Source organism: Nannobrachium achirus (genome assembly GCF_963921795.1).
Source record: "Nannobrachium achirus genome assembly, chromosome: 15".
Lineage (NCBI taxonomy): Eukaryota > Metazoa > Chordata > Actinopteri > Myctophiformes > Myctophidae > Nannobrachium > Nannobrachium achirus.
Window position 1 is genome coordinate 8167414 of NC_137822.1, and position 18943 is coordinate 8186356.

General features: G+C 42.8%; 2 protein-coding genes across 2 annotated transcripts; both read left to right on the forward strand.

The window, feature by feature from the left end:
• Nucleotides 1-230: 230 nt before the first annotated feature.
• LOC308299545 (C-C chemokine receptor type 6-like) lies at nucleotides 231-1313 on the forward strand (the record flags this gene model as incomplete). Its single annotated transcript, XM_080743342.1, has 1 exon — nucleotides 231-1313. The coding sequence occupies one exon, from the start codon at nucleotides 231-233 to the stop codon at nucleotides 1311-1313; it is 1083 nt and encodes a 360-aa protein (XP_080599468.1).
• A 2504-nt stretch (nucleotides 1314-3817) lies between these two features.
• LOC308299546 (uncharacterized protein) lies at nucleotides 3818-18865 on the forward strand (the record flags this gene model as incomplete). Its single annotated transcript, XM_080743343.1, has 5 exons — nucleotides 3818-3938; nucleotides 4754-4783; nucleotides 11618-11760; nucleotides 18675-18746; nucleotides 18848-18865. 5 exons carry the CDS (start codon nucleotides 3818-3820, stop codon nucleotides 18863-18865), a joined length of 384 nt encoding a protein of 127 aa, XP_080599469.1.
• Between the last annotated feature and the right edge of the window lie 78 nt (nucleotides 18866-18943).

The following is an 18943-nucleotide window of genomic DNA, read 5'->3' on the forward strand; positions in this document are numbered from 1 at the left end:
TTGATGATTTGTATTGCATTGTATGTGTTGTATGTCTAGATGAATTGAACATATAGCATCACAATGGAAACAGGCCCTCAGGGCTTTTTGAGTTAACCTTTTAGCATTACAGTACTTGCGGAATCGTACTAGCTGTACTGTACAGGAATCTAATACTCTGGTTTTACTGTATATTAAATCCAATTCCTCTGCATTCTCTCTCCCCTCACAGCTACAGTAGAAGGGGAATCATGTTCACCCCATCAGCGGACAGGGCTGATGACAGCTCCAACAGCAGTGTAGAGGGCTATGATGACTATCCCTACGATGCCTACGACTATGACATTTCTGAGCCATGTGAAATGAGCAGCTACGGGGTGTTGCTGGTGGCGGGACCCTACATCCTCTCTGTCATCTGCATCCTGGGCTTGATCGGCAACTGCCTGGTCATCCTCACCTACGCCTTCTGCAAGCACTACAAGTCCATGATTGACGTGTACCTGCTGAATGTGGCCGTGGCTGACCTGCTGTTTGCCGCGGCACTCCCTGTCGTTGTCTACAACGAGGCGTGGGGCTGGACCGCGGGCCCGCTGGCCTGTAAGCTGCTCCGCGGCGCATACAGCGTCAACCTGTACAGCGGGATGCTGCTGCTGGCCTGCGTCAGCGCCGACCACTATGTCGCCTTTGTTCTGGCACGGCGGAGCGTCCGGCTGTGCTCTCCTTTCTGCAAGTGGGTGAACTGCTGTGTGGTCTGGCTGCTGGCCCTCGCTCTCTCCTTCCCCACATTCTACTTCTACGACACATACCATGTGTTCCTTCCACGCGCTACATACCATTACGAGGAATATGAAGACTATGACGCAACAGTGGCGATTAACAGAACCGACGCATCGGCAGCCATCCCTGACACGGGGTACGTGTGCGGGTTTCGTTTCGAGACCAACGCCACGGCGCTGGTCCCCGGCACCCAGATGGCGGCGGGGATCTTCCTTCCTCTGCTGATCGTGGTGTTCTGTTGCTCCGCCGTCACCGTCACCCTGCTGAGAACCGAGAGCTTCCAAAAACACAAGGAGGTTCGGGTGTTGCTGGCAGTGGTGGCGGTGTTCGTCGCCTGTCACCTTCCGTACAACATCTCCCTGTTGGTTGACGCCCTCACCGCGTTCTCAGTGCAGGCCTGTGGGTTCACGGATGCCGTGCAAACGGCCAAGACTGTGACGAAGACTTTGGCGTACCTCCACTGCTGCCTGAACCCTGTGCTGTACGCCTTGTTCGGGGTGAGATCCAGGGGCAAGTTTCATTCGCTGGAAATGAAGCCAATTCCGGGTTCTAGTTGAAGCTGCTGTTCCTAGCATAAGCGCTGGTACTTAAGACAATCAAAATAGTATGTCATTTTATAGATTTTAGCTATATACATATATATATATATAGCGTGTCACTTTGTGCTGCACTATAAGAACTTGTAGATCTGCCATTTTTGAAACATTTTGAAAGAAAAAAAAGTGAAAATGTATCCACAACTTTCCAACATCCCATCGTGCATTGCTTCCGGCGCCGCAGCCGAGTGTGATCTACAAGCTCACAGCGGTTGCATCTGCGACGCGACGTGAGCTTGTATGTCTGCTGTTAACCGGAAGTGTGGTGCAAAAAAATCTCCAGTAAATTCCCAAGGAAAGAGGTGGATATATGTGTGTGTTGTATTTACTGTATATGTACTAATCTAAACATGTATATGTTTAGATTAGGTGTTGTAATGTCGGAAGCTGCTGTCCTACGATAGCAGCAATGTTTGAGTAGGCTAACGGAGCACAAAGAGAGGTGGTGGAATGAATGCAACTGTTTGTCATAGCAGCATTGGATGTCAGAAATTATATTTTTGCATGTAACAATGTTTTATTGAAATGTCATGTCACAGCATGATCACGTACCAGAATGAATATCCCAATAATAACACTTACTGTACACTGTCTGATGCAGTAAGGTCAAACCACGCTGTCTCACTCCCTCTCTCCAGCTGTGTCCAGTGTGGCCGTTCATTGTCGCATGACTGAAAGAAAAATAAATCATTTTGTCATATTTTGTGCTTCTCCCTATGTGTGATTTGGGGTCGATCAGATGATGCATTCATGATAATTTTTGGCATTTGTTGTAAAACAGGCCCCTCCATCAAAAATCTGTGTGTGTTCATCACACAAGTCCAGAGATCATTCATGTGTGGTAATTTGTGTTGAGAGACGAAATAAGAGTAGCAAGAAAAAACTGTGTCATGATGCGAGTAAGTAATCCAGAGAAAAAATAAATGTTGCTTTTAGCCAATATGTAAAGTGGGCTGGTATAGTGCCACCAAGCTGATTTCAAAGATGTGGTGGTGAGTTAATTCCTTGAATTCATTTAACACCTTATAGTGGGGCTAGAGCATAGGCTGTAAAACCATGTGCTTGTTTTCCTCATTGCCCTATTATGTAGCTTACAACCTAATAGGACCCAACACATGGCACTAAGCGCGCGCACACACACACACACACGCACGCACGCACGCACGCACGCACGCACACACGCACACACGCACACACACACACACACACACACACACACACACACACACACACACATTTCGGAGATACAATGGACAGGCCTTTATAGGCTACTGACAACCATAGGCTACTGTAGCTGTCCAAATAGATGTTTACGCATGTCGCATACAGGTATGCATTTTGTCAATAAAACATAATAAAAGTGTCAATCAATGTCAATAATTCTGAATCCCTGACAGGCTATATAGTGCCTACTACAGACAATGATGCAACCAACAACATTGTTTTTGAGCGACGTAATGCTGTGGTGTAAACCTTACTGGGCAGTAGGCAGAGGAGTGGGGGAGGGGAGGGGAGGAGAGTTGAGGACAGCAGCATCCATTCTGTCACCACCAGCTGGCAGATCCTCTCCTCAGCATCAGGACCACAGCTAGAGCGCGCGCGCGCGCGTGCACGATAAAGGACGTGCGTGCGTGCCGTGTCGGTTTCAACCTGTAGAGTGAGTCTAGTCTTTCCTCTCTTGGTTGTAGTAGTAGCCAAGGCTCGCCAAGCTACGAGTTGTAGACTTCGAAGGGCTGAATAATCTATCTCTATCTCCCCCTTTTTGGAATCACATCCATCCTCCTCCTCAATCCTCTCTGAAGAGAAATCACGTTTCACATCTCCAGGATCAAACAGGTGCGTGGATGGAACATTATTATCCGACGTTGTATAGAAAGGTTTTTTTTCCCCCGCGCGCACACACACTCTCACTATCTCGCTCTGTGTGTCTCACTCTCCTAAAACCAGACTGGGTTCGAGGGTAGTTTATGGTCCGAATATTAATGTTGACAGCGTCACACCGGACTCGAATTGAGCTAATTGCCTATTAACGCTAATAGTAGGGCAACCATGCATTACGCAAATCGTATAGACTGCCATATTATTACAGGTTGCATTTCATTTCATTTCATTTCATTTCGGTTCAGCCAAGCCTTACCAACAAACAAAGCAGGAAATACTAGAAATATAATTGTTTCTTTTATTCTCGCTCCACCTGTCAGACTGGAAATATAACAACAGGGGCGGTGGCAGCAAAGAGAGAAGAAGCGTCTCTCACGTTGACACGTTTCACCACAAATAGAGATATAGGCTATAGACAGACGGTGCTTCAAAAGCCAGAAAACATACTGACCTACTCATATTGGCTTGTGTTTTTCTCCATTTCTTTTCTTATCCAGACAGCTGTGTGCTCTATATAGCTGCTCTGTTCTTGTGACTATATTGGGAATTGGGAGTCAAGTCAAAAAAGGAAACATTACGTGGCCATGGACGCGTTAATGAAGGGTTTCTCCAGAGCAAAGGACGGGGTCGTGGCAGCCGCCGAGAAGACCAAGCAGGGGGTGACTGGAGCCGCCGAGATGACCAAAGATGGGGTCATCTTTGTCGGTGGGTATAGCTATATATCCTAACAATGTAGTGTTTCCCAAACTTTAACATTTCAAGGTCTCCCCTTAACTCTGACAAACTGTGACAGCTAGTGTACAAATGGAACCAAATGAACCCAGTTACAGACTTGTAAGGGTCCATAAAGGACCCCACTGAGTCCCTGCTGGAATCCACTTTGAGAACCACTGGCCTATTATGCACACAACAATTTAACTCTGAGAGTTTTTACACATATTTGGTTCCATTTGTATACATGGTTCCTGTAATATAAGTTGTTGATGTTACTATAAGTTAAACAAACAGGAAGATGCAGGACTGCATTGTCAGGAATCAGACTTCATACTTTATTGTAGATTTCATCACAGCAGAGAGAGAGAGACTTGTCTCCCTTCAGAGCTTCCCCCATCAGCCCCCAAACACCCATGTCCCACACACATTTATACATAGCCAGGAGATGTACAGAGAGGTAACAACAGATGGTCACTCCTTACATGGTCTCTATTCACACACACACAGTCGGCATATTGTAATAGATTTGTGTGAGTCGTCTGTTTGTAAGGGGTTTTACAGGGAGGAACAGGTGATGATGTCAACCCTGCAGTGGGTTTAAATTGCATCATCTAATACATTTAATAAATTAATACCACAATGATTGTTATATGGATTTTTCCACCACATTCCACATTTGTATAAACTCAGACTGGAGTTACAAATTCCAAAAAATAACATTTATTTATTTAGTTAATGTTGTAGCCTAGTTTGTGGGCTTTCAGTTTGGTTAACTCTCTGCTTCATTTGCATATTTTTTTCGACAGGCACCAAAACAAAGGATGGAGTCACGACAGGTAAGAATTAATATATGTACAGGACAGGAGTATATATAGCCTATATTTAAATCTAAATGTAATTTCTTGAAACTATAGCCTACGTGTTGCATTTAGTTATTTATTACCCCTTACATTGTAGACCTGGCAGTCCTGTTATAACTTTAATAATAACTATAGCACATCATACATCTTCAACATCTGAGCAGCAGCATTTAGGCTATTATAGCCTACTTTCTACAGATTCCTACTGAATCTGTGGTTATGTAATGATGCCTCATATTAGTATGTCATATTGAATGTTAAAATATGTTTGTTTTTATATTAAGCTCTGTAAATTGGTTGGGTATAGTGAAATAGGGCATTATTTCACTAGTAAAAGTATAGCAAATTGGAAATACTCCTCTCCAATACAGTAAAAGTACCTCAAAATTGTACTTAAGTACAGTACTTGAGTAGATGTACTTAGTTACGTTCCACAACTGATCAGATAGAAATAAATAGAATCACGTGGATCTCAGGATCAATAAGGGAATGATAACGTTTCAATGGGGATCCCAGACTTCATGTGGCCACTGTGATCCTGTAACATTAGTCATCTTTCTATCTACTAGTAAGACGCCTCAGCGCAACATGCAACCTCGCCCTAAAGGGTGAGGTTGCGCCAATTCCTGGCCATCTGGCCAGTGATGTATATCGGACCAGTTAATATGGAGACCCATGGCTACCCATACAGTATATGGAGATCCATGTACTGTATATGGAGATATGCTGTGAGAGCCCAAACATGCTTACAGTTATTTGTTAAGTGAAAGTCCTATGATGTCTACTCTATGACATCTGACATCATACCCTTTTATGCCCATACATGCAGATCCCTTTCTGTAGAACCAGCCACACAGATATGGGCTGTCTTGGCCATATATGGATTCTGTTAGTGTGGTATGTGGCCAATGTGGCCTCCATATATGGGCATTACCATATTAAGTCCTGTTAGATATGGGCTTAACATTGATGACATCAGGGAACTTCAAATATGGGCATAAAAGTGATTCTGTTAGTGTGACATCAAAAGTGAAGCCAGAGCGCGATGTCAGAGCAAGATGCCAAGATGGCGATGACCCCTGCCCTTGTGGGCAGAGGACTCAAAATGACCCACTAACAATCTTCAGGGGAGCAGTCTCCGTGTGGAGTAGGTATGCTACCTCTCAGACCAGGTACTCTGTTCTGAAAAGCATGAACGATATCCAGAGTGTCTAGAATGATGAGATCGACCGGGCCGTTGTAATTCTCGCAAAGGGTCTCTGTGACACAGAGCTGGGTTGTCCATGTACTTTGGGACGGATTCCTGCTAGAGAAAAGTCCAGCATGTGGGCTGATGTCAGCTGGTTTGAGGTTCAGTGACGTCATGGACAGAACGTTTTTGATTGGTCAGTGCAGAGTGACTTTAGAGAGAGAGTGGTGTCACCGAGGGGTCAGAAAATGAACTGCGTCGTGTTTCAGCTCTAAAGTGACAAGCGGGAGATTAATAATATTGGTTTCAATAGAAGCGTCGCGAATATCTGCATTTTTAGGTAAATACACAACATGACAACCATTTTAAAGTATTGTACAGGGATAACTAAAGTCTCTTTAACATTTACTTTATACTATTGCCAAAAAACAATATAAAATAACATGGTTTAAGATGATTAAAGTCGGGATGTTTAGTTGCCTTGTCGCCGATGCTAATCACTGCATCGTCATAATGTTGTTAACATGCACAATAGCACCTCCAAGTGGCGGCTGAAAGTAAGGCAATGAAAGGCATGTACTCTGTTATGGTGAGACATCAATATAATTATATCGTTTGCAAATCAGAAAATAAGATATCAGGAAATAACCTGTGATATGTTTTCTTTCATTTGTCTGAATCGATTATTTTTTATAGAGGTCACAGTCGTTAGAAAATGATGTTTTGAGCAGCTGCTCTCGTTCATTTGGCAGACTTCCGGTTCTGAGATTTGTCACTATAGAAGCACCTCCCGAGCCGCCATTGGACTCGCCCCATGAAGTGAACGTAGTTGGCCTAACTCTCCATTCTAGGGCTCTGGGTCAGTGCTAAATGTTGATCCGTGCTAATTCTTTGGTTAAACACGTTCTGTCCAAGGTTATTATAGTAAACGAAAACTAACTAAAAAACGAAAACTAGAATGAAAAAAACATTTTAGTTAACTGAAATAAAAATAAAAACTAAGCTTTTTAAAAAAACGAAAACTAACTGAAACGATATTGTGTGTTTACAAAACTAACTAAAATAAAATAAAATTATAGAGAAAATCTCCTTAGTTTTCGTCTTTTGTGGAAATAAAAAGACATACTACTTCTCAACATTCCTGCCACTCTCAACAATATGATGTTTTGTTGATTTTCTTTATTAGACAATACTTTTTCCGGAGCTTTTTTAATCTCACCCCTGACAAATACGTAAAAGACTAAAACTAACACTAAAACTAATAAAAACTAAACTAAAACTAAGCATTTTCAAAAAATAAAAACGAAACGAAACTAGCAACCTCACTTTAAAAACGAATTAAAACTAAACTGTAATTGAAAACAAAACCTCAAAACTAATAAAAATAAAAACTAATGGAAAAATCCAAAACTATTATAACCTTGGTTCTGTCATGGACAGAACGGCGACGGACCAGTCGAATGCCGCTGTGTCCATGATATGGACACAGCGGCATTCGATTGGTCCGTTCTTTTTGTCTAACACGTGACGTCATGGACTGAACCGCTTTTGATTGGTCCGTGCTAATGTTGTGCTAACACAAAGAGAAACATACATTAGGAGCGGTTTGCACCGCTCAAAAAAGTATTTTCTTCTTAAATTATAAGGTAGTAATAAATGATAAAGTCTCTCTGCATAAATAAAGGGAAAAAAGTAGCAATATTGTCTAATTCTGTTCTTTAAAAAAAATACTTTCCATCTGGCAATGGCACTGTGTCTTTGAACCCGTTTTTGATGTTGTTCTTCTTCCTCTTTTAATGGCAACAACACTGTCACTTTTCTGTCATCAAACAGTACTGCTACCCTTGTGACTGAGAGAGTGTGACAAACCAAGCCTTGTTCCTGTTCAAGATAGATTGAAGTGACAAAAATGTCAGCATGTTCACTTTTTCTGTCTTTAGTTGGTGCTCGTAAAGGTGTGAGAATGTTCCCACTGGCAATAGAATAGACAGTCTCAGAAGGAACATCGGTGTGTTAGTGGAGTAGCCAGCTTTTTACAAGTCATGTCATTCATGCCGCCGATTATTCATGATTGTTCCGCCAACGGAAATTCACTGTGATGACATTTCCAGCGTATTAGCATTTTAAAAAGACAACATCTTAGATTAATTCCCATCCTTAGCATTAGGGATGGAGCTTGTTAATATTTATTGATAATGAGCACCTTATCGATCCTGCTTATTGAGCCGGGCTTTTATCGAGCCCACTATTGGGCGTTTTCTAATATTTTGTGGAAGGATATGAGATGACAAATTCTGAACAGAACTGGTGTCCTTTTTTATTGTCCAGTTGAGTTTGTTGCTGACTACCATCTATGAAGATGACAATAGGCTCTATGCATATACGCCATTTTGTTCTACTTCCGGGTGTCTTTCGACTTCCTTCACAGGTGTTACTGATGATACTAATGAAGGCTCTGTTTGATTTATTGTACAGTGGTTCTTTAATTTCAAGGACCCCCATAACTCTCAACAAATGGAATCAAATGGACCCTTGCGGGTCCATTTGCTTCCATTTGTACACTCTCAGAGTTACACACCTGTATCGGGACATTTGGAACCCACTCAAGGACACTTTTAGACCCACTGGTGTAGCAGAGTGTTTCCAGTGAGCCAACATGCACAATATCAGCACCCTGACTCTGTTTGACCAGAATGGAACAGACCCTTCATTAGTATCATCAGTAACACCTGTGAAGGAAGTCGAAAGACACCCGGAAGTAGAACAAAATGGTGTATATGCATATAGCCTATTGACAAAAGTAACACATATCATTAAATATCATTAAAATAATTATTCATTAGTGTGCGATAAGTGTTAAATGGCTTTATTTTATGGATAGTAGGCCTACTGTAACTATAATTTCTTGATCGCCTCTTGTCTTGATTGTTTAAACATGACATCATGGGTCGCTATGCTCGATAACAAGCTTGATAAGCCCAAAGCTTATTGATACAGGGTACTCAATAAATCTGTTATCGAGCTACCCTTGTTTAGGGCTCCATCCCTACTTAGCATGTTTATGTTTACATTTCAAAAGACTAATGAGTGTGTTTGTGAAGTGTATACATCAAACCACAGTGTGATTAGGGCTGTCACGAATAACGATTCATTGTCACTCAAATAATTGCGATTAACCATTAAATTGTTTCTGCCGTTGACAATTACATTCCTGTTTGGCTTGTAGGCTTTGAAGTTGCACATGGCAGGTATGACACATAAACATTGAAGTGAAAACTGACATGTCCATTAATGAGCACGGTCCCTGTCAAATAAACAGATCTTAACTCTTAACTAAATATACAAATAAATTACTTACATACTTGACAACTTTATACTTAAAAAAGAACAATTGATAGTGGAAATAGCCGATCTACAATCTTCGACGCACAGCGCGTCGCATCGCACACTGCTCACTTGGTTATTGTATAAATCACATTGGAGCTTTATCTGATTTTTGTGTGTCTGGAATCCAGTTAATATGGATGTACTCTTGGCTTTTGGTAGGCCTTATATTTCAACCTACAAACAGGAGTATCTTTCAACATTCTAAAGCCTCATATCATGTCACTCGTCTCATTGTGGTTTTGCGGACACTAGGGATGGGACGATACGCGATATTATCGTTTATCGTGATACAAAACACTCACGATAATCGTATCGTGGAGATTTAATTTATCGTGATATCGTCCTCCGTCATGCACTGGGATCAATTCACCTTTTATTTGCCGAGCTGCATATCCGGTACCACTTAAACCCTCTATAATTGGTAAAAGGTACTTATAATATACAGTACATACTTGATAGTCTTTTTTTCACTTTCTATCAAATGTCTTTGCCAAACAATAGCCGATCTACAAGCTTGTAGATCTGCTATTCTTTGGCAAACGTTCCGCCCCAGTATAATGGATTTTGATTATCGTGATAATATCGTTAATCGCGATTTCTTTTGTCACAATCATCATGATATGAAATTTTCATATCGTTCCATCCCTAGCGGTCTCACAAGCCTATAAACCCTGAAAAGAGGTGACGAGTTGGGACAGGATTTGATGCACGTCAGGACTCAGGACTCCCCTGCGTCAGGCCAGACGTTTAAGCGGCGGGATGGTCTGGTCTGGTCGCATCGCATGTTGATTTTACAATTCTCTGCCCAGTGGTATGCAACTGGAACGCTGTGTGGGCAGAAGTGGACTTCACACGTCTCTGCATGGCCACTCGCTCGCCTAACAACTCGCTCTGGAGTGCATCACTGGGCTCAAGTCTGCTCCTGATGCCACTATTGTTATGAATGTTTTTAGAAGCAGTGGTGGAAGTGGCTTAAAGGCCCGCTGACACGCCCTGAAATTATAATAGTACCAGTAAGACTCCCTAATCGGGAGATAAGCGACCGTCAGGTTGCAGTGTGATTTTAGGCCAAAATGTGTAGGAGCAGTGTCCAAAAATGTGTTTGGAAAAATCGGCCTGATGGTGGCGCTATATGGGACAGATCCATGTTGATGACATGAGTGTAGACATACTGTGTAGCGATTTGCGTGATTTTAGGGCAAAATCTGTGGGAGTAGTGTCCAAAAATGTGTTTTAAAAAATCGGCCTGAAGGTGGCGCTAAATGGGACAGATCCATGTTGATGAGATGAGTGTAGACATACTGTGTATCGATCTGCGTGATTTTAGGGCAAAAATTGTAGGAGCAGTGTCCAAAAATGTGTTTTGCAAGAATCGGCCTCATGGTGGCGCTAGAAGAGAGCCAAGTGAGAAATGAAGTTGTGGTTTGGCAGCCAAGGAGTGCGTGTGCAAAGTTTGGCATGGATCGGGGCAACGGTTGCGGAGATATGAGCAGGGCAAACGTGTGACGTGTGACGTGTGACACTGACTGACAGACTGACAGAGGGACAGCTGGTCGAGGTTTTGATAGTAAATGCGACCTGACGGTCACAATGATACAGTAGGTCACGTGGTCTCTCTGAAAACGGTCTGAAATAGTCTGAAACTCACAGTGTAATCCGCCCCTCGCTCCCCAACAACAGCTGACCAGTACAGTAAGTAGTCTAAGTACAGTCAATTAATTTGATTGGCTTATAATTGCGCATTCCCACAACGTCATCATAAAAATATTAACTCGTATTTTAAGATGACTTTTTAAATTGACAGTACCCTTTTAGGTGACAGTGCCCCTTTAAGTAAAAGTATCAATACTGATATAATAATGTAGAAATACTCTCCGGAATTCAAAATGTAATTGAGTAAAAGTACAAAAGAATTGGTTTCAAAAGTAGAACGTTTTCAAATGTATAAAAGTCTTTTGATAAATAGCAGCTCTACTAGCGCACAATTCTCAGTCAGATTTCCCCCAACTTGTCACCATGGTACGACTCTAGAGTGAGAATGTGTTGGGATATGACACATCAGCTACCGTTCTGAAACATAGTTGTAGGATATTGTCATTTTTACATCAATGTAAAAGACAACCCAACCGTTATATCTCTTCTCTTTGCTTCTCTTCCCCTCCCCCCTCCCCCCTCTCCCCATCCTCTCCTCTCCTCTCCTCTCCTCTCCTCTCCTCTCCTCTCCTCTCCTCTAGTTGCAGGTAAAACTGTATCAGGTGTGTCCCAGGTGGGCGGGGCAGTGGTTACCGGGGTTACCGCGGTGGCCCAGAAGACAGTGGAGGGGGCAGGCAATATTGTTGCTGCCACGGGATTGGTCAAGAAAGATCCAGCAAAACAAGTGAGATGCCTTGTGTACATGCCTTGTGTACACGCACGCACGCGCACGCGCACACACACACACACACACACACACACACACACACACACACACACACACACACACACACACAAACATCACACATCAACACAGTTGAATATCGGCATATTATTCCTCAGCATACTGTATTGATTATACAGCCCCATCGTATCAATATGTATCCAGGGCTTACCCCATTAAGACCTGAGGACGATTCTTACCATGTCTTCTAGATCCTAACGGTTTTCTTAAAAACGCATGTTTCTATATCAGTGGTGCTCAAACCTTTTCATGTCAAGGAAGGACCCCTAGAATTCTGACTATGTATTTGAGCCGGACCACCAGCTAATAATATTTTGTTCCAGGGACCCCGAGAAAGAAAGATTTGAGTTACAAATGTTCGCTTTAAATATATATTTTTTCAAAGACTTGCACACATTTTCATGATAAAAAACAAAATAGCAGATCTACAAGCTATGAGCTTTTATATCTGCTATTTTTGAATAGCTGAAGTATAAAATAATGGTTAAAGTGGTTAATATCTAAAGTGACACATCATGCTTTCCAGGTCTAAGTTAATGTTACATTAACATTATCATTAGAATCTTAGCGTTTTGCCAATTATTTGGGGGCCTACTTGTAATATCCTCAGGGCCCACAGGTTCACTTGAACACAGAGGATAGTTTCCAGACCCCATTTTATGACAGTGACTGCCAGCCACCACACATCAGCATGTCAAAATGGCCCCCTGACCTTGAGTCTGGTCTCTGCTTCCTCTCTCGCACATTTGTTATGTGTCATTCTCCTCTCCATATAAAAGAATGTTTTCACGTTGTCGGCTGGTGTGCTACATTTCTCATCTGTCAGGCCGGGCCATCAGTTTGTCCACTGCCAGTCTACCACGGCAATCTAGTTGCTTGATGTTTTATTTTCTTACCGTCTGTGCAATTCCCTGTATTTCTGTTTGCTAACATTCTGTGTCTGGCTGTCTCTTGCGGTCAGGACAGACCAGGGAATCAGATAAATAAAAAAAATACATTTAGATTTATTTACATTGACATTCAGCAGACTGAAAAACAAGACATAGAGAGAGTCTAGTAACGGGGTCATGTTATGACAATTCATTATTCCTCCCTACACACACATTTCTGTGTGTTGTGACTGCTGTTGTATCCTACTGGCTCACCTGCCAAGTGAGGAGGCCCCACCGGGAGGATGTGGTAGAGCCTCTGTCCTACTCCTCTCGCCCAACACTGCCTGCTGACAGGTGCCGCCCCAGCCGGTAGGAGCATGTGCAGTGACAAATACTGCATCACCCTCCCCGCACGGCTTCCCACCTACAAATTCAGTTGGTACAGACTAGCCTCGGAAACCCAGACTTCTTTTGGCGATCGCTTCTTTTGGCGATCGGAAGAAAAAGAAGCATGGGCGATCGCGTTATGATCACTGTTGTAGTAAGTGTAGAATTTCCCTAACCAATCAGAGTGCAGAGAGCGTCGCACCAAATGTGTTGACGTCATGACGCAGCAGCGTTCTCTGTGCTGAGCAGAGGAGCAGAGGGGGGTGGGAGGAGGAGAACACATGCTATTGGCTGGAGACTCGCTGAGAGATTTGCCGCGCCCGCCCATCTGCATACAGAAACTGTCCGCGTTAGCTCAGAGTGGTACAGACGTTCGCTGAAGCCGTACGTACCGTACCGCGGTGGATTCGAACAGTGGTGTGTTCTAGACTTTTTTTGAGGGCATACTATAATCTATGATCCGCGGCTATTCGTGTGGCCAGCGCATACACCAGTGCATAATGCCTATCAGATAAGCTACTTTGGAAAGGTTCACGAGGGCATACACTTTTTCAAAAGAAATGTCTTCACAGCATACAGCGTACTGTATACCCGCGTGACAGGTAGAACACAGCACTGGATTCGAACCCCTAGACTCCACGGTGGTGGGCGGGTACTTTACCACTGCACAACCCGAGTGCCCTAAAGTGAACTGGCCTGGATACAGATACGAGGGGCTATATAATCAATACAGTACGGTGACGAATAGAGGTACTCATTGCAGTGGCTCAGGAGGTAGAGCGACCGCTTGGGAACCGTAAGGTTCCCATTTCGATCCCGTCTCCCCCTAGTTACTGTTGAAGTGTCCTTGAGCAAGACACTGAAGCTCTACCGGTACTTGCTCCCGATGAGCAGGTTGGTGCCTTGCATGGCTTCCTCCGCCATCGGTGTATGAATGTGTGTGTGAATAGGTGAATGTAATGCACACTCCTTGGATAAAACCGATGTAGAACTGCATCACTTATCACTGACAGTGTCGATTTTTTTGCAGTCTTTAGTGCATTGATAAATTCTCAGCTTGTGGACATGTTGACTGGTGTGGCGATGGCCTGTCTCCTAAAGTAGCTATAAAATACAAAAGTGCATCATAAAAAATAATGTTGGTGTAACTAAGAGATTGGCTGAGTCTTTACATACAAAGATAAAGGTATACATCTCTGGATTAATAAGGAGGTTTAATGGAACATAATTCGATCGGCTACATTAAAATGTTTTTAAAATAATAATTAAAGCAATTACTGTTTTGGACATACAAGGTTTCCACCCGACAACAACGAAATGATAAGCCAATAAAATACTGCAGATGTCCCTGGGAGAGTGGAACACTTTAGTGTTTTGTATGCGTGTTAGTCATGATTCTCATCCTGCTGTCCCTTAATAAGACACAGAGCACTGGCGGATCTGTACACACACATGCACACACACACGTGCACTCGCGCACACATGCACACAAAAATATGTACAGCCACATTTACTAATTGGCTTTGATTAGTGAAAACTAATATTGAAGGAAATCGTTAAATGATTTTTGGGACCTCAAGGACGGACACCCTTGATGCTGCTGGCAGTCAATAGGCATTTTAACCAAATATATTTGAACATTTGCTTATAATGAAGCAATCAGCTAGTTTTATGTCCCGACGCTTTCCCACCTTATTGCTGCCGAAAGCTCCCTAAGCGTCCGATTTAATTTGAAAGTGATCGGATTGTGGTGTTTCTAATTATCATCCAATTGGACGTTTTATCTTCTATAGTGGCTTTGTAGTTTACGTGACATTTAGATGAATCAAGTGGAAATACAATTTAAAATGGATTTAGCCTCATTAAACACTTTAAGTCCAATTTTATACTATTTTATATTTTTTGCTATGTTTGGGTTGGGTTGGGCTAAGCCAGCTTGGGTTATATGGGTAGTAGGGCATATTAAGTGTGTAACAGACATAGTAGACATATACAGTAGGTGGAGCAGTGCAACACTTTTCATGCACTTCTGAGAAACTTGATGTATACATTTTTGTGTCAACTCTATTATTACGCTGCTGACTAACCCCCAATCTGAGTTCCCAGAGGTAATTTTTTCCGCCACTAGGTGGCGAAAACTGAAAATTAACAACTAACCCCTGCCTCAGTGCCACAAGGAATCGGTCTCCTTTTTGGAAACACTGGTATAATAGTCTCTTATTATAGCTGATGTTTTTATGTTATGAGGTGTGCTTTTTGTATGTATATTAGTGTTTTTAGTTTGTTCGACATTCGTGTCCGAATGTCGTGTCCAATCTTGAGTTGTTGTGATGTACTACAGTACTGAGGTGAAAGTGTCAGGTCACGAGTGTCTCGCGACCAATAGTTTGAGAACCGCTGATATAAACAGTTGGAGGAGCTGTGTGAACTCCGAAGACAGCGAGAGATCAGCTGAAGCCTGTTCTAATGCCTAAAATGTAAATTGTACGAATGTACGTATATGGTTAATGGACAGACAGCAGCAGAGAGTTTGAATTCAATTGGCAGTCTCAAGCTGTTAAGCCATTTCAACCCATTCATTTTGATTGCATTAAAAATAGGAAAAACAAGGTTGATGAGACATGACAGACGTGTACGTTGTGAGACAGATGCAAAGCGAGTCAGCATCACTCACCATGCAGCTGGATGCTCTGGCACTGAATCAACCAGTGCATTTCATGTGAGCAGTTTCTTTTTTAGTTTTTTTTCATCGACCAATCAGGCAGACAGACAGACAGGAGACGGGGTTTCAGGGATGGATGAAAGAGCAGAACAGCCAGTTGAGAATCTGAAGACATCCAGAATGACAGCTGGAGGCTCTGCTGGCTTCTAAGTAGGGATGGGACCATGTGAACATTTCATATCACGATTATTGTGACAAAAGAAATCGTGATTTACGATGTTATCGCAGTAATCAAAATCCATTATCCTGGGGCAGAACCTTTGCCAAAAAATAGCCGATCTACAAGCTCGTAGGCGTACTGTAGCTACGAGCTTGTAATGTAGATCGCCTATTTTTTGGCAAAGAGATTTGGTAGAGAGTGAAAAAAAGACTGTATAAGTATGGATATTATAGGTACGTTTTACCAATAGAGGGTTTAAATGGTACCGGATATGCATGCAGCTCAGCGAAGAAAAAAAAGGTGAATTGTAGCCAGTGCATGACGGAGGGCGATTTCACGATACGATTATCGTGAGTGTTTTTTATCACGATAAACGACAATATCGCTTATCGTCCCATCCCTAGTCATGAGACATTTTGTGGGACAAAACCAAGAGCTTCTTAGCCACTTTCAACCTGGAGAGCAGCCTGTTGTTGTTATAGGTGAATTTTTCAAATTATTTTCTATTTAACCCGTTAAGACTCTGAGGCCGATTCTACAAATGCCTACTAAATCAGAATAGTTCTCGCTCTTTCTAGATCTTTCAAAAATGATCAAAAATAGCAGATTTACGTGCTCGCAGCGCGGCACGAAGTGACACGCTGTGAGCTTGTATATCTGCTATTTTTGAATAGGCAATGTAAAAATCTGAAACGACACGGATGCTTTCCCAATTTGAATGGGTTAAAAATTCAATCAAATCAAGTGGTGACTTGACTTGACATATTCTGCAATCCATTTCAAATGGATCTAAAAACACAACGTGGATATATGTGGTTACAAGACACTACACTGACCCAGTACCCAGACAGTTCTAGTCATTATTCCGCCTACACCAAAGTTTCCAGCTGGGAAGAAATGCTTTGGTGGACACACAGCTGTATGTAGTGCTATAGTGCTTCGTGTGGATGGCCCAGAAGCTAGTATCACCAGAGTAGATGTAGGTGACTTATTGCTATTATCCTTCACAACAACTAACCATATTCACATCATGGTGGCCATGTTGCTCTTACATAACACTCGTACTGCTCATACATATTCACACGTGATTATGACTGGCTCTTAATTTGATGCAACTTTCACAAACAAGTTTTGTGGTGGAAAGGTCATTAGGCAGTTATTAACGATACATGTGAGAATATGTCTACGCGCGCGTGTGTGTGTGTGTGTGTGTGTGTGTGTGTGTGTGTGTGTGTGTGTGTGCCTGCGTGGGTGTATATTTTGAACTGTACCTGGGCTCATGTCTCTGGCTCTGCTGTGTGAACAGATGGAGACTCGACGGGTGGTGTTAAATGGAGCAGCAGGAGGAGGTTGTGTGTGTCAGCTGATGGCTCGTCACACACACACACACACGCACACGCGCACACACACACACACACACCCACACACACACACACACACACACACACACATACACACACACACACACACCACCCGTCTTTTCAACCTGTGTCTCATTAGGGAAGGTCAGTCCAATGGCATGGGCGTAATCAAGGCCTCTCCACTCAGCTGGATGGAGGAGAGCGGATACATCGTCACTCTCCTCCTTCATTAACTCTTCTTTCCTCATCTCTCTCTCAGTGAAATGATCACTGTTACATGACTTAACAAATAACAATAATGGTCCTTATGAAGGGACTGCCATTGCCATTCAATGTGTTCATAGAGTATACTGTACTACGAGGGTCTTCAACAGGGGATCCGGGACCCCTAGGGGGTCCTCAAAGTTACTACAGGGGGTCCTCCAAATCTTTGTGTAATAGAAACTTTTTTTTCTCCATAACCATTTGAACCCTTGCGTCCATATTCGGAGAACTTTAGACAAAAATAACAGATCTACAAGCTCACAGCGCCTCACGCTGCGAGGCGTTGTGAGCTTGTAGATCTGTTATTTTCGGCAAAGAGCTTTGGTGTAGAGGGGGAAAAGAGTAGACTAAGTACAGAGTGAAAGGTCAAGTTTGAGTATTAAGTGGTTAAATATCTGAGAACACAAATTGAAATTAATCCAAAATACACTGATGATTGTGCTGTCAAACAATTAAACTATTTATGGAAAGGTTGTGGGGGTCCCTGCTTCATCTCTCTCTCAACTAAGGGGTCCTTGGCCTGAAAACATTGAAGACCCCTGGTATACTACATATATCGTTGCTGTCGGGCAGAAACCTCATAATATCCATGTTTAAACTTTGTGAATTATTGCCGTACTAAATCTTTTGTGCGACACACATCGTGACGCACAAAAGTAGTGATTATATTCACTATTTCCAATCATTTTTGAGCTGTGCCAGCCGCTCCAACAACTGACCGAGTGTGTATGTCTGTCTGTCCGTATGTATGTCACTTGGCAACGCGTTGCCAGTGCAGTAACCCCGGAAAAACGACACGCAAGCTGATAGCGTGCCGCTTAATCACATTGTACTGTAACATCGGTGGTCGGGTGGAAGCCTCATTATGTCCAAAACTGCTATTTTTAGGATATTAGTAGCAAGAATTGCCGATCTACATGCACAAAACGTGGCGCCATTGTGCCGCGTTTTGAGCTTGCAGATCGGCTATTTTTGTGTGACACTGTGGTATGGCAAAGCAGGGCATTAATTTACAAAAAATTAAATAAAAGATGGAGACATAAGGTGATATGTCTGCATTGTTTACATTGGATGTTGTGTTATTTCAGGACGAGGACCCTACAGCGGTGCAGAATGCAGTGGAGTCACCGGTAGACACCGACAACACAGAAGCCATGTTGGTAAGACCTCACTAATGGCTCACTGGTTAAACCATTACAATATATACTGTATACTGTAGAGACTGTCCCTACAGCTAATTCCCTCCCCTTCCCACCGCCAGGAGGACTCTGATGACTAGTGATGGTAAACATCACCGTCACAAACCAACGATCCGGAACATTCCATGTCACTCTGCCAAGTCCCGTTGTGCCTCGTC